The 20,912-nt window shown below is 41.0% G+C and overlaps 1 protein-coding gene across 3 annotated transcripts in view; it reads left to right on the top strand.

Annotated features, from left to right (window-relative positions):
• Positions 1 to 20,912, top strand: part of DPP10 (dipeptidyl peptidase like 10) — a 992,794-nt gene that overhangs the window by 848,725 nt on the left and 123,157 nt on the right. For all 3 annotated transcript variants that reach the window (XM_053254262.1, XM_053254254.1, XM_053254272.1), the window contains exons 6-7: positions 14,951 to 15,003; positions 15,085 to 15,166. In XM_053254262.1, coding sequence (XP_053110237.1) covers positions 14,951 to 15,003; positions 15,085 to 15,166 — 135 coding nt within the window. The remainder of the gene's footprint in view (positions 1 to 14,950; positions 15,004 to 15,084; positions 15,167 to 20,912) is intronic.

Below are 20,912 nucleotides of genomic sequence, written 5' to 3'. Positions count from 1 at the left end.
AACGCTGGTTTTGTGCCCATCCCTATTACCAGATTCTATTAACTTTATGGAACTTTACTAGAATCAGCTACTATCTGGTGTCTTTTCCCAAGACAGGGAGTAAATGACAGATCTTCTCTAGGTGTGGCTTGCTTTCTGTCTGACAAGGGACTACTTGTGAGTTGGGGACTACTGATAGTTCTGTTTGTGAATCCTAGTGCTTTTCATCCCTTACTTCTTTAAAAAAATCATGTACGGCTAGTGATAACTGGGGAGCAATTTGTGATCAAGAGTTTTGAGTGTTCCCATTGGTAGTAGCATTTAAATAACGATGTTCAAATCATTCCTATAATGTTTGGTTTTATTTTTTCTGCAATGAGATTCCAAAAGAGGCCCATTTCCACAAGATAGTTTAATAAGACAATTTCTAATGACAGTGATATATGAGGCTTTCAAATGTCGTTATGGAAAACATTTTTTTGAGTTATTCACTCTTCTTAAATGGTTAGGTACTAAAAGAATGATTGAAATATGTTCCAGATACAGGACTGTGTATCTCAGTGCTGCTAAGATAGTAGCAAGCATGGTTATTCCAGAATTGCACTCAACTGCACTATGTATCACATTTGAACTCTTGGTTAGTTGCACTGAGTATAATTGATTGTGAATTAATTAACACTCCACAGAAGATGACTTTTTCATGAGATAATTAATCTTAGTGAAAAATGATAAGAAGAGCTGCATAAGCCCAGGAAGATTTTCTAGATGTGTTTTTTGTTTAGTCTTGGTTGACAGCCTTTTTTCTTGTTAGATGAATTAGATGTCTAGAAATGTCTCTCTCTTATATTTATTTTGACTTGGCAGCCTATCATTGTTATGGTGGTGATATTTCACAGCCAAAAGTGTTAATACTATCAATAAATTCTGCCCAATGATATGCAATGGTTGCAATCTATCATTAACAATAATTGATGTTGATTGAATAAAATAAATATGATGCTTTAGGAAGTTATGACCTTGCCATTTAGCTTCATTTTTGCAGTTTGGAATCAACTCTTTTTGGAACAGGCTGCAGTCAGGTGGGTAGCAAGCTTGCAGTGGTCCCTGGGACAAAAGGTGAAGATGGGCCTCTGGCTCCTTCTTCCATCCCAATCCCATCCCACCCACCACCCACCAATATCTTTGCTGCAGAAGAATTGTAAGGAGGACATCATTAAAAACAAAAATTTCTCAGCATGCCCTCTGTCTCGCTTCAATGCAATATAGACTCCCCACATACAGACTCCCACACTCCTCATGCACGCAAACACTTTCACATTTGCATTGCCCTGGCTCTTTTTAAAAAAAACACCACATATGTCTACTACAATCACCTGATATATCCAGACAGCATCAACAATACATCCAACTTTCTTATTCACCTGTTTATACGTGTTCTCTCCCCCCCACCCCCCCCAACCCCAATCAAAGATTTATATGGGAAACGAAGTCCTAGATTTCACCCCTATATTTAGAGGTAATATGAACCCAAAGGAACATTTGTGGTGCGAGGTTGGAAACAGAGAAAAGGGATAATATGGTTTTACCCTGTTCTTTTCAATGAGGGCAGGATTCATAAAGAATCCTTAAGCTCCTTTAATTAAAGATAATTTCAGCTCTGTCTCAGCTTCAGGATAGAAGGGGGGAGGAGTGTCAGGCAGCATTCTTCCCTCTTCAGACTGGTTAGCTGATGTTCAGCAACATTTCTCCTGGCTGCTGAGCCTGTCAGTCAGCTGAGGGAAGGGTAGACTGAACCTGAGCACTAGGCAACCAATCAGAAGGAAGGGAGGAGGAAGGGACTCTGCCTGATACTCCTCCCCTCCACCCTCCTGGAGAGGACATTTCTTACTTGAAGCCAAGATTAGTCTTCTGATCAAGTACAGCAGCATTTTCAGTGAATCAGGGAGGCAGGAAGGGAAGAGTGAAAAGCGAACTCTCCCCCAGCTGGCAGATCCCCCATTCCCCTAGGGCCCAGAGACATTTGTCCATTCTTGTTCAATTATAGATAGGCTCCTGGTTGCAATACATTAGGAATCATAATGTTGTTTTGAGAAAGACTGCACAGATATCTCATATCTCTGTGTCAGTGAGGCTAGGAAAATCTGGTAGACTGAATCAGGAGGCCTAATGTAGTTGGCAGAGAAAATCAGTTCTTCTCCTTCCTGACTATATTAGCTCACATCTAGACTAACACTGCACATGCTAAAAAAAATGCTGTGCACATGCAATGGGGGACAACAACTTTCTCTGACCTCCCCTTTCATCTTCCTCTCCCCCACTGTGTCTCCTAAACATATTTCCATGAGGATCTTGCAACTATCTGGGACATATTTTCAAGAGGCTCCCCTTCCTCGCATAGGAAGAAAATTCTCTCCCCCTTAATTGCACACATGCAGCAGTGTTCAGCATGTGAAGCAGTAGTCCGGATGTCAACCAGTCAATGTCTTTTTTTTTTTTTTTTTTTGGTGGATTTTCTAAAGAAAATGGGTCCCTTTGCTAACTTGAGTAACTTTGGGTGTTATTCATAAGAATAATGTCATGAACAATGGTACCTAAAGTGGGAAGCTTTTCCCACCTAAAGGATGTTTGTTTTATTAGTAACTCACACAGATGCCTTGTCATTTCAATAATAGCTTAATGTTTTAAACTGGAATAGGTCCAGAAGAGGACAACAAAGATAGCCAGGGCATTGCAAAACAAGACCTGTGAGGAAATGTTAAAGGAACTATGTAGCTGGGAAACTTCAGTTGGTCCAAAATGCAGTGGCTTCAGTTGGTCCTAAATGCAGTGGTCTCTGGGGTATCTTAGAGACACCATATTATGCCTGTTTTAAAACAATTGCATTGGCTGCCAATAGGTTTCCAGGAAAATGCAAATTGCTGGTAATTATCATTAAAGCCCTAAATGGCTTAGGAATGCGTTAGCTGGGAGAGCACCTTCTTATGCATGATAGGAGTGTGCAATTCAGATTTTCATTGTTTCAATTCGGATCCAAATCAAAACACCCCCAATTTGTTTTTGAGTCCAAATCTGACCCATTCGAACCAACCCAGATTCGATTTGGATCCGAATTAATCCAAATCCAAATCCAAATTGATTCAGATCAATAAAACAGGTCCCAGGGCCAAAAGAGTGGGGTGGGGTGGTAGTGCCTGATGGGTGGAGGCTACCACCCAAATTGCAGAGGGATTGGGCAAAGGGCTGGTTTTTGGTGAATTGTTGAAGTTTATGCGTCTTTAAGGTTTCCCCCCATAAGGTTCCATTTTTCTGCTCGGTTCTTGGCTTGTTCTTTCTTGTAGGTCTGCTTTGTTTCATTGGTGTTGAATAGTTTCTCGTTATTGACCATTTGAAGTGCATCTTCTTCACTGTCCTTGATATATTCTTCAAGGCCTCTTTTCACCTCCTCTGCTGTTTGATGGACTTGCAGCATTCCTCTTCCACCTGAGCTGCGAGGGAGGTAGAGCCTATCTACATCACTGTGGGGGTGCCGAGCATTGTCGATGGTCATGATTTTCCTGATCTCTAGCTCTGCCTGGGTCCAGTCTATTATTCCTGCAGTGTATCTGATAACAGGTATAGCCCAGGTGTTTATGGCTTGTATGGTGTTCCCGCCATTGAGTTTGGACTTGAGGATTTTTCTAACTCTCCTGATGTATTCACTTCCAATTTTTCTTTTAACTTCAGTGTGTGCAATGTTATCAGCCTGGAGAATGCCCATGTATTTGTGAGGTTCTTTCTCTTCCAGGTTCTTGATCTTGCTTCCATTGGGCAGTTCTATTCCTTCTGTTTTTCTTATTTTTCCTCTGTTCATTATTAATGAAGCACACTTGTCTAGTCAAAACTCCATTGCTATATCGCTACTAAAATATACAGACAGTGTTTAGCAGTGATTCGATTTCTGACTGGGACTTTCCATACAACTTTAGATCATCTATGTACAGCAGATGGTTGATTTGACTTGATGTTTTAGATGTTTGGTATCCGAGGCCTGTTTTGTTTAGTATTTGTGAAAGTGGGGTCATGGCAATTACAAACAACAGAGGGGATACTGAGTCCCCTTGGAAATTACCTCTTCTAATGCTAACCTGTCCAAGTGTATCACCATTGATTGTTAACTGTGTACTCCACATGCTCATTGCTTTTTTAATATAAATATCTGAATGTTTTTGCTGACACCAGTTGTTTCTAAACATTTTAGTATCCATGTGTAAGGCAATGAGATGAAGGCTTTCTTGTAGACAATCCATGCAACACTTAGATTGGTTTTTCTTCTCTTGCAATTTTCTAAAATCATTTTGTCAATTAGCAGCTGATTTTTGTGCCTCTGGTGTTCGGGCAATTTCCTTTCTGTTCAGCTGGAAGCTGTTTGTTAGTTAATAAGTGTTGCATCACTTCATCTGCTATTATTCCAGTTAATAATTTGAACATGGTTGGCAGGCAGGTTATCGGTCTATAATTACTTGGAACTGCGCCTTTTGTTGGGTCTTTCATTATGAGATGAGTTTTCCCAGTTGTTAGCCATTGTTCAATATCACCGCCTTGCAAAATGTGATCGAACTGTTTTGATAGTTGTTTATGAAGGCTTGTTAGGTGTTTAAGCCAAAAGTCATGCAGTTCATCGCTGCCTGGTGCAGTCCAATTTTTAATTTTCTTTGCTCTTTCACTTATTAATTCTGGTGTTATTATTAGAGCTTGCATTTGTTGGTTACATTTTTCGACCTCTTTCACCCAACCTGCTTTTTAATTATAATCTATTGGATTGTCCCATGATTTCCCCCAGAATTGCACTGTTTCTTCTTCATTTGGTGTTTCTAGGTTTCTTGCCGTTTCTCCTTCTATGCTTTGGTATATTATTCTCCTTCCTATGTTCCTATGAAGGAAGGTCAGGTAGCAACTTGTGGTCTAGGAAAGGGCAGGCTCTTTCCTTCTTGCTGTCACAGAACAGCATCTGAGTCTGGAGGAAGAGAAGCTGAAGCAACAGCAACGATGGCAGGGGCAGCATCTTGGACAGGCTGGTAAGTCAATCCCTGTGCAGCTTCAGAAGTAGCAGGAGCTCAGCTGCTACCCGGACATCAATTGCAATGTGCGCTGAAGATGCCATTGTTGCCTCTTCCTCCTCTAGCTCCAAGTACAAGCAGCCGTCTAGCAGAGCCTCCTCCACAGCAAATGTTGTTATTTATTTATTTATTTATTTATTTAATACATTTCTATACCGCCCAAAACACAAGTTCTCTGGGTGGCTTACAAAACAATAAAAACAGCCAATAAAGGATTAAAACATTTCAACAATTAAAATTAAAAGTTAAAACTATTAAAACACAATTAAAACGCAATTAAAACTGTTTCTAATTAAAAGCCTGGGTAAACAAATGCATCTTGGCTACCCTTTTAAAAGTTGTAAGAGATTAGGAGGTTCTTATTTCAGCAGGAAGTGTGTTCCAAAGCCTTGGGACAGCAATGGAGAAGGCTTGTCAAGTGCAATTCCACTTCACTCAGAGGATCACAAGTCAAGGACTGTCTATATTGACCAAGATAGTTGATAGTTCTTGGTCAATTAGTTTTTATAGTTCTTAGTTTTTAGCTTTTTATTAACAACTTTTAATCTGAAACTTTAAATATATTTTTAATTTTAAATGTGGTCTTAGCCTGTTATTAAAAAAAACATGTTTAACTTTAGGCAGTATATAAATAGTCTAAATAGATAAATAAAATGAAGAGTTCTATGAGTTGTCCAACACAGAGATAAAGGTCCAGGCTAGTATAGGACAAAGGTTTTCCTGTTCATAACTTTTGGGGGACTGTTCAACACTCACCATAACAAGCATGCATGAAGTCCCCAACACTGCAGTAACTGAAGAGCGATCTGTGCATTTGGAATTCCTATGGACACTGGGACCTCTGGGATCACAGCTTGCTGTATAAGCTAGCCTTTGTGCCAGAGTTCTGAATGTAAGTCTGGAGCACTGCTTACAATTGCTACATTAAACCCCTTTCTTAAAGGCAAATGCTAATTATAAGGAACAGGCTGAGTAATAAGCACAAGTTTCAGATACCTGTATAGTCAGTGTGTTTTGTTTGGGAAATAAGAGAGTAGCTTGTTTTCAAATATTAAGATATAGAGGGAATTAGAATAGAAACTTGTGAAGGATTCCCAGTCCAATAGGGTGCAATACAATCTCACAACTTGGAGCTTTCTATTGAATGATGATGTCAGTGGAGCACAGTTTAAAGGTGGGAGTTCTCTCATTCACCAAGTGTGGGTGTTTATTAGGCTCTTACTGTGAAATCCAATATCCAACTGAAGGCATGTTTGCTGAACATATGGCTCTATTCTTCCAATGCAGGCTGACCAATCCAAGGGCCATATTTTATAAAGATAATGGTGCTTGAGCATAAAGTGTATTTTAACTTTAGTATTGTTATTGATGGCCCTACTAATTTATTTAGTAGATACGCTGTGAAACGAATTGAAAATTTTCTTCATACCATCCATCAATTCTACATTGCCATAGGCAACTGACATGCTGCTACTAATTTCAGTTTATTAACTGCATCCAGTGCTTTAGTAACAGAAAAGCTACTGATCTACTTTGCATAGAATAAAGAAAAGAATAAGTCATTTTTATTGCTACTTGAAAATTCTCTTGGCAAATTAAGTACTGACTGTTTTCCTTATACAGCAATCTTAGCTGTATCATATATCTATACATTAAAACTGGAGGGGAAAGGGATATATTGTGTTATATGAATGAAGTGGGCCAATAGATTCTTAGGGGAAGATATGGGAATTCTATTCTTGGTGTAAATATATGGGGTATGTTTCTGAAGAGATCATGAAAGGCCTTCTGTCTCTTTGTTCTAGGAATCAAAGTGTGTCATGCAACATCTTTAATGATTCCTAGTGTGTCATGCAACATCTTTAATGATTCCATCATTAAAGAGGTTGAACTGGATTTTTCTTCTTTGTATCAGGATAAAATTTAAACATGTTCCATGTGATATTCCATCAGCAACGTCTTCATATTTTATCAGCACTAATCGATGGAGGCCAACACAAAATTAGCCTCCAACACAAAATTGCACTCGCTGGAAGGAGCCATTTTTCCACTTTGCCCCACCAAGCCCAATGCACCAGCCTCACCCCTAAGCCGAAGCCTGCTGTAACCACTCCTCTCCTACTCCCCCCTTTCCAAGTCCTCAGGCACACTTGCTTAGCCCCCATGGGCCAGAGCCTACTGCTTCTACTGCTTATTTCCCCTCCTTTCTTTCCCTCACAGAGCATGTTCTGCTTGTGCCTGCCTGTCGGCCCACTACCAGTGTTCCAACTTTATATCAGGCAGCCAAGGTTCACCTGCCCACTCCACCCATCATCATCACTGCTCGTGATGCTCAAGCAAACAGTGGTGGTGATACCAATGGTGGGATTGGCAGGCGAAGCTGGACACTGCCTGCTTCAAAGCAAGTGTTGGTGGTATCGAGTGGGCAAGTATAGGCAGAGTGCACACTGGGAGGAAAGGCTGGCAGGGAAGAGGAGCAGTGGTGACCGCAAGCTCTGTCCCAGGGACCGGGGCTGGGGAGACTGAAAGAGCACATACAGGTAGAGGATGCAGGGTGGAGGAAAGGAGGGATAGGAGTGGCTGACAACCATGGAGAGGAGAAAGAGAACCAGTAGCATACCTAGTGGGAGGGGGAAGCACTGGGTAGACACAGTCATCACCCCATGAAGCACTCATCATCTAGGGCCATCCCTTTATCCAGAAAGAGGTGCCCTGGCACTAACCTATATACAAGATATGCGCTTTCATATAAAATGCTTTTCACTTGGTTATCTCAAGCAGGTGATAGGCTTATAATAATATGGAATTAATAATCCCTTTTTGACACTGGCAGACATTTTGATTAAGGCTGTATGGATGCTATGTGAGATGTGCCTGTGCTGCAGAAGACTTGCGCTAACTCAGCTATGATTATTATGTGCAAGGGGGGCATGAATTTTGTGGAGGAGCCAGAATAATAACAGCAATCCAGAGTAACAGCAGCAATCCTGCCTGGAAGGATACTGAGATGTGCTTCTTAGAAAAGCTACTTCCTGGGGGTTGGGTATTTTAACCTGTGGCAGCTTTGGCCAGAGTGACAGCACAGAGAAATAGACTGGATATTAAGACCCATGCTGGCTTTGACTGTGGGTCACTGCCAGCAGGAAAGCTCAAAGGGGTTGCACCTTTGGGTCTTGCCTTTAACAAGAGTCAAGGGGATATTTGTTTTTAAGGGACTGGAGAGGTCTATGATTGTTTATGGAAAGAGGAGAGGGCAAGCTGTGTGTTGATGAGAGCAATGCTGGGTTTGCCTCTTGAGGGAGACATTATTGAAACATTGAAAGATCAGTGAGAGCATTCCTGTGCATGGGTGGATATGCCACAAATCTGATGCTCTCTGTGTGTCCACTGCAACTCATCAGTCCACCAAAGCTTTCTCATTGCTTTTGCGCTAGCAGTATCTCTTAAACTCTCCCAGCTCCCTGATGCTTAGCACACTACAATGGCACAAAATGTGCTGCCCCGCCCCCCGGAGTAACAAAAACGGTACGTGGAGGGAAGGGGTTTGGAAGCAGGCAGGCAGGCAGGTTGTGGTGTGTGTGTGTGTGTGTGTTTTTTTTTAAAGCATTTGCAGGGGTTTGTGGCAGGGATTGTATCTGATAATCAATGACACAATCAAGGTGCAACTGGATCTTTGACCCAGATTTTAATTTGGGAGGAAAGAGGGACAGATAGAGAAAGCTATGTTCCAAATTGAGGGAAATAGTTCCTTTAGAAAAAGAAGTCAATACTGAGTGGTGGGGGTGGGGGGGGTGTCACTCCCTGACTAGTACAAACATCACAGAAATATGCAGTGGTTCCAAGGTGTATAAAGTGCAGAAAAGTTGTGCAACCATCTCACATGCTATAGGATAGAAACAGATACAAGCTCAATATTTGTGACAGTTCTGGAAAGCATTTCCACATTCCTCTGGCAGCCGGGGACACATGAAGATACTTCTTGTAGGTATGTATAGTAGAGGGTGTCAAAGGTGAACTTTGAAAGGTGTTGATTATCTTGGTCTGTTTAATAAGCCTTAAAATCGAGGCATTCTCAAATCACTTTTCCCTGTGCTACCAAGATTATGGTTACTGCTTTCCATAAGATTATATTGCGTGGTGATGACTGAGAAGTTCACCTTGTATTGTGCCCCAAACTGTAGCAGGGACAGGAAATTGTTTCAGAACTGTTACAAGGAATGCTCATTGCCATTTCCTTTGAACTTTGTACTTAAGCAACAAAAGAGGTAAATCTTGTAGCACCTATAGCGATTGTCAAGAAACCAAAAGGTTTTAGGCATTTTAGAAATATCAAGAAGACTCAATTAGGGCATCTTAGCTTTTGGAAACTGTATGCCATGCATTTGAAAAATTGGTGAGTCTTTGACTTTTTTCATATTTTGTTAGGCTTATGTATTGTGGCGAGAAACAATATATCACTTTTAACAGCCCTAGCAGCAATAAGATTACATTGAAAAATACATAATAAAGGACATTGCTAAAATAGGACAATATGTCATCTTACAAATCTCATTTTGAAAGATGTGCAATTTTTTTCCATTGTTGACTCTTTGCCCAATAACAGATTGTTATTTCAGTGTGTTTTGACAGAAACTGTTTATCTTAAAGATACTTTTCTACAGTCTCCTTTTCTGATTATATATTTGTTTATATATTGTACAACATTGTCCAGAGCTATGCCAGATGAACATGTTTTATGGATGCCTTCTGGGAAGTTATGCACAGCATCCAGACTAGTCTTCCATCTGTGCAAGTACATCATACTCATGTAAGAGAGAAGAAGCCATTTTTGCTGGTTTCCTTCTTTCATTGGTTGCCTCCTGAAAACCTGCCACTTATGGCTGGGAGACTCGCAAGCACAGATTTTTTTGAAGGGTGCAGGCAGCTTCAAAGGGAAAGGGATCTGTGAAAATTGGCCCTCCTTCTTTTGTGCAAATGGTGTACTTCCAAGAACAGAAGACTAGTCTGGTTGCTGTCCTATGAGAACAGTTGTGACCTTGGTAAACTCACTTTTTACAGTGCAATAGAATTTGTTACCGAGAAGAGAAAAAAGCAGGTCTAAGGTGGATAAGAGATAAGTGGCTTTGGCTTCGAAGCAAAGAGAAAGGAATAGTAGAGTTGTTTAGCAATTGGCACAAAAAGATAAGGCAGAGTTAAGAAGAGAAAGTGAACATACAATGAAGGTGCCAGGATGTTCTTAAGTTTTCTTTCCAATCAATTCAATTCAATTCAAGTGCTCAGCAGAGTGGACACAAGACTGGAGAGAGTAGAAATATGATTTGGGTGTCAGATTCAAATCACAATCGGATTTGATCCCAATGTATCTCCAGGGGGCTGCATATTCCACCTTTAGCCCCATTGGATTTTTTTTCCATAACTAAAAGCACACTGGTAGCCCTCTTAGGAAGAAAATCAAATTCAGAAATAGGCTTTTGCCTGAGAAAAGGTTCTCCTGACTTTGGGAAACACAAGGAGAGCCTTCAGGCTTACTAGAGAAATCTGCCCAAATCCATTATCTCAAAGCCAACATCACACATTACAAAGTGACAGCCCCAAATTCACCATCTATAACAAGGGGCAGTTTGCTCCAACTGAGGCAGAATTTTAACCTTTGGCAACCTTTTAATTGAGGACTGCTACCAGGGGATAGGGGGCATGTGTTCAGCCCTCTCTCCAGCAGGCCCTTGGAGTGAGGGAGATAATGAAGAAAATGGAGAGGGGTGGACCTGGAGGTCTGGGTTCTTTGAACCCATCTGCTCATTTATAGCTACACCCCTGGCTGCTACCCAATAAATCGAGGGGTAAAGAGTGCTGTGGTGTACAGGAGCAGTGCAGCAGGGGCAGGGAGTGTGACGGTGGGGAAAAGAAGTGTGATGAGTGTGGTGGATAAAGAGCACCATGGTAGGGGGTTAGGAGTGGTGGTGGGAAGTGAAATACAGTGGCATGTCGGGGGCCAGGCTGCCAAGCTCTGTGGGCCAATCCAGCCCACGGGCCAGCAGTTGGACAGATCTGCTCTAGAGCAAAGCTAGGGAACCTTGGCTCTCCAGCTGTTGTTGAACTACAGCATTCTCATTATCCCCAGCCATAATTTTTTGTGGCTGGGAAAGATGGGAGTTGTATTTCAACAACAGCTAGAGAGCCAAGGTTGCCTACCCCTGCTTGAGAGGATAGAGACACCCTGTATTCCCTCTTCTTGCCTCCTGTTTGCTTAAACTGTGTCACATGTAAAAGCCATTCAGAGTCAGACATTTTGCTCTAGTTTGCCATAGCCAAAAATGTCCAATCTTTTTGCTTGGGGATGTAAATGGGAGACCCCCGAGATCTCTGGGCCTTGTTCATCAATTAAGTCAGTGGGTTGATGCCCTCCTAGGAATTATGTTCTTAGCTGTTAATCCTTATTGGGTTCTTTAGGATGGTACTAAGGAAGTGACGATAGCAAGGACCTAAAGAAAAGAGGAAATTGAAGAATCAGGGAGTGGATAACACTTCATTGGCCCCCTTCTTATCAAGATACAATCTTTACCAAGATCACACCATCTATTAGCTATTTGTTTGAGGCATTATGTTGTTATGTAGAAAAACAATTCAAAACAGAAGTGCAGAATATAATACAATAATTGTTATTTTACATCCACATTTGGTTTTGTACAAAAATTGTCTACCCAGACACTAAATTGTAATGTAATGTAAAACTTTATTTCGGTCGTAGACCAGCAATACAACAATATTAAAATAATAATGATAATAACAATAATAAGATGATAATATAAAATCAGACTACATTTATACGCATTTGGCATATTATATAACAATATTTGGCCACGATATGAATAACATCCGGATTAGGATTAGTGAGCAAATAGTTTAAATAGAAATCCTCTCCACGACCCGGAAAATTAATCAAAAGTGGGGCAATTTGTTGGCGTCTTATGTCTCTGTAATATTCACAATGCAGTAAAACATGAGCAGTTGTTTCAACGTTACCAGATCCACAAGGGCATAATCCGATGCGTATGGTATACGCATACGCATGGACACTAAATTAATATTTTGCCTGTGCTGTAGTAGAGAAAGTAGCTGTGCCTTTACATTAAGAAAGAGAGTAGGTCCAAAATAATTGTGTGGAACATCTCAAAATCATTTTTGAGCCAAATGGCAGATTTTTTCTGGTGCACCACCAACTGTTACTTTACTCCCCAAGAGCTAACATAGCAGGTGTGAAGAACAGTCATGTCATACTTCTCTTCTGTGACTTTGCATTTCATATGGAGTCTACTCAAAAAGCAGGGCATAAATATTTAAAATATATAAATAAGTGTGATGTATTGTCTGAACAATGTGAGAAATGGCCCAAATAAGCAGCCATTTTGATTGTAGGAACTGTACCTCAGCAATCTGTAAGATTCATTTCTTATTTCTGTATGCGCAACCTAAGTGTAATGTAATGCAATGTTCACCAAATGAAATTGATTTGGATTTTTATTTGCGAACTCGTAGTTCATGGCTTGTGATTTTTGCACTGTTTGTAGTCTTCAGAATTCAATTCCTTGTCAATTGATTGTTAGCTGAGAACACATCTCTTTGAAAAGTACAAATGTTACAGACAAAAAGCAATGCATCCATTGCCTTCCTCTTTTCTGCTTATCATTGTCTGACTTAAGAAGCTTTCTATGTATGTTCCAATTTCTACTTTAGAAAATATTACAGTCAGGTAGTATGTGGGATCTTGAAAAGCAATACTGGGTTTCCTTATTTGTCACTGTGGATGGGATGCTAGCATTTTGATTTTGTGAGATATTTTTCCCATGAACCAGTCATGGGATGTGTGCATGCTGATCTTCCAGCCTAGCTCCTCGGTTAACTCACCTAGAGTCTTCCCAAACAGCAGAGACTGCATGCGGGGTTAGTGGGGAATGATGTTTCACCACCTTGTATGTGTTTGTGATGGAGGCAGGCTTCCCAAGTGCTCTTTACCTTCCAGAAATATTTATTCTTTCTTTATTTCAGTTATTTCTAGTGCATTCAAGGTGGCTCACAATAAAACTCTGTGTGTGTGTGTCTGTGTGTGTATAAAAGCAACCTACCTCCCCATCACACACACGGAAGATCTCTCTATATATCCATATCCATATCTATATCTATATGGAGAGTGGGGAGGTTGTTTATATATGTATATAATTGTAAACAGTAAAAATAGAAGCTGAAAAAAAACCCATAAATGAAGCCAAATTATGTAAATGCTTGTTGAACAAAAGAGACTTCATTGCCTGCCAAAAGTGGCCAATGACAGGGCCAAGTACACCTCCATTGGCAATGCTTTGCACAATCTGTGCACTACAACTGAAAATGCCCTCTCTCTCATGTGTCACCCCATATTAATCTGCCCAGCGAAGTTCGCAGGCCAGTTTATATGAGAGGATTCAATTCTGAAATTACTCAGATTAAAAAACAGACTCCCAACTACCCCGTTTTGCATCAGTTGTAACTCCTGCATACCATGAATTCTGCATCTAGCAGTCCCCTGCTAAGTTGGCAAAGAGGCACCTTTTAACTTTATTTAGCAGGGGGAGAGTAACTGGCCCTATCTACCACCAGCACAGTACCTCCAGTAGGAGTGTGCACGGACCGGTCTGGAGCCATGCAAAAGACATCCGGACTGGTCCAGAATTCGGCTGGTCCAGCACTTGGGGAAGTGTGGCTTTAAGAGCGGGGGGGAGTACTTACCCGCCCCCACCGCTCTTCCCCCTCCGGTGCTGGACTTGGTTAAAACATTTTGGGGGCAGCAGAGTTCCTCCCTGCCGCCCCTGCCCCCTTCGTTGCCTGAAATGGCTGAAAGAGCTCCCAAAGTTCCAAGAAGTAGAAGCTGGCGGCGTGTGCATGCCGCATACGTCATTTGACGTATGCAGCGTGCGCGCCACCAACAGCGGCGATGGGTGCGCAAACGCCACCAGCTTCTACTTCTTGGAACTTTGGGAGCTCTTTCAGCCGTTTCAGGCAACGATGGGGGCAGGGGCGGCAAGGAGGAACTCTGCCGCCCCAAAAATGTTTTAACCAAGTCCAGCGCCGGAGGTGGAAGAGCGGCGGGGGCGGGTAAGTACTACCCCCTGCTCTTAAAGCCACACTCCCCCAAGTGCCGGAACACGCCTCCGTGGTTCCGTGTGCATCCCTAACCTCCAGTGACTGTTGCTGGTGTCTCTTAAGTTTCTTTTTAGATTGTGAGCCCTTTGGGGACAGGGAGCCATCTTATTTATTTGTTATTTCTCTGTGTAAACCACCCTGAGCCATTTTTGGAAGGGCGATATAGAAATAAAATAAATAGAATAAATTTTAAAAATCTATTAAGTTCCTGCTTTGTTAGAACTGTGCTTTAGAACTGTGTAAGGATTATAAAGAAGCAGAAACTGTAATAAGCAAAAAGCCTTTAGACTAAGTCCTAACCTACCTTGTAGGATTGTTGTGGGACAAACAACAGGAGGCCTCATGGGTAGCAGGGGCATATTTCTGGGTAGCACAGAGAACTTCCTGGGAAAGAGGAAACAATCAAAAATCAAACCACCCACCCCAGCATGCCAGTACTGTTTGTCTGGAAGCATTGTTCTTCTGATCCTCTGACTGCACTGATATCAACCACTGTCATTAAGTGATAATAAGCATGTACATCTAAATCAGAATAAACAGTACTGAGTGTCAAAGATAGTCTGAATATTCTCTCTGTCACACCTACAACTTTAGAGAATGTGATATCTTATCTAAACATTTCCTTCTGATTGTGGCTATAATCCCTGAATGCTATAAACATCCATGATCATACTCACGCTCTCTTTCTTGATTTGCAGGTTTTTCATTATTCTTATACGGCTTCATATGTGATATACAACATACATACGAGGTAAGACATGTTATATAGATGCTGTTCTGTACCATATAATGGTGCAAATGTGTTCAAGTAAAATGTTTACCTTCTTTCAAGGGAAGTTTGGGAGTTGAACCCCCCCGAAGTAGAGGACTCAGTTTTACAGTATGCAGCATGGGGTGTACAAGGCCAGCAACTGGTAAGAATCGTAATTTCAATTCCATTCCAATTTCTATCATAGTGTTGTGTTTTTATGAAGGGATTGATAAGAGGAGGATGAAATCTAAATGACATATGTTATTTATTGTAGATTTCATAGCATTTGCACCTTTTCCGATTTCCCTGTACACCCTAATTCCATTGCAGATTACCTTTATTGTAATGCTTAAGCAGGTACTTAAGAGAACTAAGACTGAACATAATTTTTTTGTATAGCAAGGAGCAAGAAGTGTAGGTCCAAAAACCTTGAAGACAGTGGAAACAGTGTTAATTATTTATGTTGGTTTTACTTCATGGGGCCTTTCACACGATCACACGAGCAGGCAGGGTTAAGCTTACCTTCCCCACAGAGGTCCCAGATTGGCCCCAGCTGCTCTGCGCTGCTGCACACACCATCATCTGGGCAATGATCCGTGCGCTGATTGATGGGGTGTATTGGTAGTTGGTGGTTTCTTGTGAGATGTCAGGTTAATAAATAACTCACTGGTGCAAGTATTACATGAGCTGTCTTTTAGGAATTCATATGTCAATGTACAATTAAGATCCATATGTAATTAAGAATAGTCATGAGGTGATATACAATATATAATATACATTCTTTAGTCAGATTAACAGGTTAATGTCTAAAGATATATGCATTTCTTAATGGTAATACATGTACAATATAGAATATATGTTCTTTAGTCAGATTAATACATTAATTCTTAAGGATGTATGCATGCCTTAGCAACAAACAAATGCACGATATACATGTGAATATACGATGACGAATAATTATATAATTATATACTGTTATAATAATTATATACTGTTATAATAATTATAATTATATACTGTTTTTCAGTGAAAGTTCCCAAATTGGTTTAAAAATAAATAAATAAATAAATAAATAAATAAATAAATAAATAAATATGCAATAGCATGTATTATGTATGATTAAAATCATATGTAATCAAGAATAGTCACGGGGTTCTACTGATAATGTACAGTATATAATATACGTTCTTTAGTCAGATTATCAGTTTAAGGCTTAAGGATATATGTGTGCCTTAGTTATGCTGGTCTGAGACTGTAACAATAAAGATTGATTTGATAGATTGCATGTGTGCCTTAGCAACAAATGAATGCTGACACACAATCCAGTAGCCTGGATTAATGGAGCATTGGCTCAATTTACCCCGGCTAAAAGCTGGGTTTGATGCCGCAGCAGCGCCAGGATCCACATAGCAATAGCAATAGCAATAGCACTTACATTTATATACCACTCTATAGCCGGAGTTCTCTAAGCAGTTTACAATGATTTAGCATATTGCCCCCAACATTCTGGGTACTCATTTTACCGACCTCGGAAGGATGGAAGGCTGAGTCAACCTTGAGCCCCTGGTCAGGATCGAACTTGTAACCTTCTGGTTACAGGGCGGCAGTTTTACCACTGCACCACCAGGGGCACATGGATCGTGGCGGTTCTCATGGGCAGCCAAGCCCAGGCTTGGCTGCCTAAACCTGACCATGGCTGCTCATGAGAACAGCCTCCACATGTAACAATGGCAGCAATGTAGAAAGATTAACAGAGTAGCCCACACACATGAAAAATGAATAACCATGATGCATTATTAGTGATGTTATTTTATGTGATGTAAAATATGTACATCACATATGTTACATGAGGCACATGTAAAATATGTGATGCACAGATGAAAATATCAAAATCACATCTCATGTTAAATTATAGAACAAGGTCAAGAGTGTGGCTTTCTTTACCAATGATAAGACAAATAACCTGTTTACTGGCATAATATGAAGCTATTCCCACGATCAGTAAAAATCGAGCTAGGGAAGGCTAGCCCGATTTCTCCCAGTTGTGGGAAGCAATGGGAGCTGCGCAGCTCCCAGTGGCGGCTCACTGGCAAGCCCGCTTACAGAACCCACTGCTTAACCCAGATTTCGGGCATGAGAACACCCGAAAACTGGGTCAAAAGACCATGTGTCACCACAGCAACTCAAGAGTAGACCCCCAACAGGGAGGCTACAACAAGTCTCCTGGCATCGGGAGTCTCACCAAAATGCCTGGCACACTTGTGCGGGTCATTCTGGGCATTCTGTGGACCAGGAGGCCCTCACACCCCCTTTCCCCAACCAGCTCCATGATGGAGCCAGTAATCATCAGGGTGGCTGATCCAGCCGCCCAGAGCGGGCTCCCTTCTCATCTGTCGGGAGAGTGGGTCAAGCCTGCTTTCCCCCAAATCTTCTTTAGGCTCTCCACACTGCTCATGTGGAGAGCATTAGGATGTTAAGCCTTTTAACCCTTTATTACTGTATTCCTAAACGCACTTACCAGAGTTAGTTCCACTGAACTAAGCTGGACTTAATTCTGAGAAGATATACACAAGATTGTGATATCGATATACTAAATACATGATAAGTATTATTAGAACACTTTTGCATTGTACCTTACACAGATCTTTATGCCCATATTTATCCCAGTCCATACTTCCATTTGTGCTCATGTGGATGTGGGTTTTAGGGTTTTTATTTAGTTCAGTTGAGTGACTTGATCAATTATTCTGCCCATTAGATCAGATTGCCCCACTGAAATGAAGAGAGAACATTTTGAGGGAGCTGACCAAACACCTGGAATGAAGGCATGATACATTGTATAGGATGAACTGCAGGGATCTGCAACAGTAAAGCTTCAACAACCAACTCAATCTTATACTTAGGGAGCTTAAGTATCAGCTCCCTACCATGAAGGCAATAGTCGGGAGATGCATCTTCCACTGTTAACCTTGCATAGGCAACACCACCTTGGCTCCAAGTGGCAGACCAGTCCTAGAATTGGTTTGTACTTTTCACAGCCATCTCACCCAAAGGTATGCTGGGGACACCATCCCACTTCAGCACACCTGAGCTGCTGGGACAACTGAAAGAGGAAATAAAATGTTCAGGCTCTCTTTGAATGGCCAGGCAACTGTATGGTTGGCCTGCCCACTACAGCCTTGCATTTTCTTCCTTTTAAAGGGATGTTACACTGGCAGCCACTGGTGAAGAAACAGAGGGTCCCAAGCACACATCAGAGTTCTTATGTCCATAAGTAATATCCAGAACAGGTGCAACTGAGTTTAATTCCTAATGTGTTTAATTTTTAAACACCACAATAGCCAGCAAGATAAGGAAAGATGACTGTGCAGTACTTTGAGATACAAGGGGAGCCTGTTTGTACACCTAGGTGTATGTCACACATACACACACACTTACTTAAGAACATAGGAACAGCCCTACTGGATCAGGTCCAAGGCCCATCTAGCCTTGCATCCTGTTTCACATAGTGGTCCACCAGATGCCACTGGGACCCTACAGGCAAGAGTTGAGGACATGCCCTCTCTCCTGCTGATACTCCCCTGCAATGGTACTCAGAGGCATCCTGCCTCTGAGGCTGGAGGTGGCCTGTAGCCCTCCGACTAGTAGCCGTTGCTAGACCTCTCCTCCATGAAGTTATCCAAACCCCTCTTAAAGCGATCCAGGTTGTTGGCTGTCACCACATCTTGTGACAGAGAATTCCACAAGTTGATTATGCGTTGTGTGAAGAAGTACCTCCATTTGCTGGTCCTAAATTTCCTGGCAATCAATTTCATGGGATGACCCCTGGTTCTAGTGTTATGGGGGCGGCAGAATTCTCTCTATCCACTTTACTTATCCAACATTGGTTGTGTTTCAATGTTGTATCAGGCCAGGATTTTGCAGAAGGATGTATATGAATGTTCTATATAGATCGAAATTCTGGTAAGAGATTATATGATCAAGTAGTTGGTTAGGGTATGTTGTTTGTATCATTAATCTAATTGGCATGGATGGGAAAAAATGTCTGGTTAAGATCCCTTTCATTAAACAAGTAGTGGCAGGAAGCAATGCTTGAGAGATAAGTAACTGCATCCATATGGAACATGACTATGGTAATTTTAAATAATTAACTATGCTAATTTATCAATACATCAGTGCATAACGACAAAATTAAATATAACAAATATGAGGATGGTATACTGAGTAGTGTTCTGGAACTGTTAACATGTGTTCTCTTGACAGAAGAACAGAGAAGATGTAAATGTTTGAATGTTTTCCTGGTGGGTTTTAGTGTGGAAGTGTAAATCTGGAACATAAGCAAACACATTTTAAATCAGGGATGTTGCTTAATCAACATTGCACTTGCCTGAAAACATTTCAAAAAGACAGCAGCATGCTTCAATATAGTACACGTAATTAAAAACATGGATTGTGTTTGTCAGTTTATCATATGGAGCAATAGGAGAATATTTGGGTGTACCTAGGTAATTTTGGAGCCCGGACCTGAAGGACTTTGGATCCCCCCCACTTCCCTGCTTGAGGGCTTGGAAACACATTTTTTAAAAAGTAAAGAAATTTTTCAACCACTGCTGTGCAGTGGGGATGGATGGGGTGGCCGGCAGGGTGTGTGGGCATTTGAGGAGAGACCAGGCGAGGTTGGTGGCAGCAGTGGCAAGAGCTCATTCCTGGAGCTTGCCTGCTGCCTAAGTGGCAGGTTGGACCATTTTCAGCCCATTTCGGGCCTCTGCGCAGGAAAAAAGGTTATCGGTGAAAGTATAATTATTCAGTGGCCCATATATCCTAATTCTAAACAATTATTTGAGTATGCATCTACTGTAAACACTCAGTAAGCAGGTTTTCTGTATTGTACTGCTAAGTGGGGAGGAAAATCTTACCACCTTCTGCTGCTTTCTTGGATTCCTAATCAAGTGCAAAAGTGTGTAAGATTGTTCTTAGCACTCTGCAGGACAATTGAATTTTATATACACATTGGCAGAACAATACAGACAACTCATGTTTCTTCACATACCACTGTGTCTATGTACCCTGTGTAGGATTGCCAACTGTGACAAAAACTATTCCAGGAGATTTACTCCCCTTCCATGTGTTTTCCAATATTTTTCACAATATGAAGTCATTAGAAACTCCAAGATTCCTTTCTATAGACAACTGAAGATTGATGAATAGGACAATTCCTAGATACTCCAAAACAATCTTGAAGGACTGGCAGCTCTAATCCTGTGAACAGAACAAGCAGATTGTCCTGTTAATGCTATCTAATTTATGAGTTATATTAGCAGCTGCATATGTGAGAGGGTAGTCAAAGAGTCTAAGTGGTAGTGAGAGGATAGGGAAATAATATTCACTTTTTAATCATTGTTGGCTGCTTCATTAACATTGCTCTCTTCCATTACTGAAGCTGATTGCAGATGGCTTGTGTTTGCTGCAGAATTCACTTCTCCAACAAGCTCTTTACAAAATCAAATGGATCTATTAGCTTATTTGCAGATTCTTGCATACTTCAGAGTCACACTGGAATAGAATTGTATATCAAACATTTCATTTTGAAGGATATTTCCTATTTGCCATACAACATACTCCATCTATACTTTAAAAACATATGCTTTAAAAACATATTTCGCATTAGGGATGTTCATTTTGATTCAGGTACAAAATGTTTTGTGTCCAAAAATGGCACTTTCGGATGTTTTGTACACCTAATGAAAATGAAAAATGACAAAACGAAGATTTTTGTGGCCGAATCGAAACAACCCCATTTGAGAAACAAAGTTTTGTATTTCAGGGAAAAATTTGGACCTGTTTTGTGATGGCTAGCAGTCTCTCAAGAGTCTCCCTTTAGTTCTTCCTCTGACATCGGTTTGAATTTC

Source organism: Hemicordylus capensis, chromosome 1, assembly GCF_027244095.1.
Source record: "Hemicordylus capensis ecotype Gifberg chromosome 1, rHemCap1.1.pri, whole genome shotgun sequence".
NCBI classification, from domain to species: domain Eukaryota; kingdom Metazoa; phylum Chordata; class Lepidosauria; order Squamata; family Cordylidae; genus Hemicordylus; species Hemicordylus capensis.
Note: the sequence above shows the minus strand (reverse complement) of the source record. Positions and strands in the feature narration are given on the sequence as shown.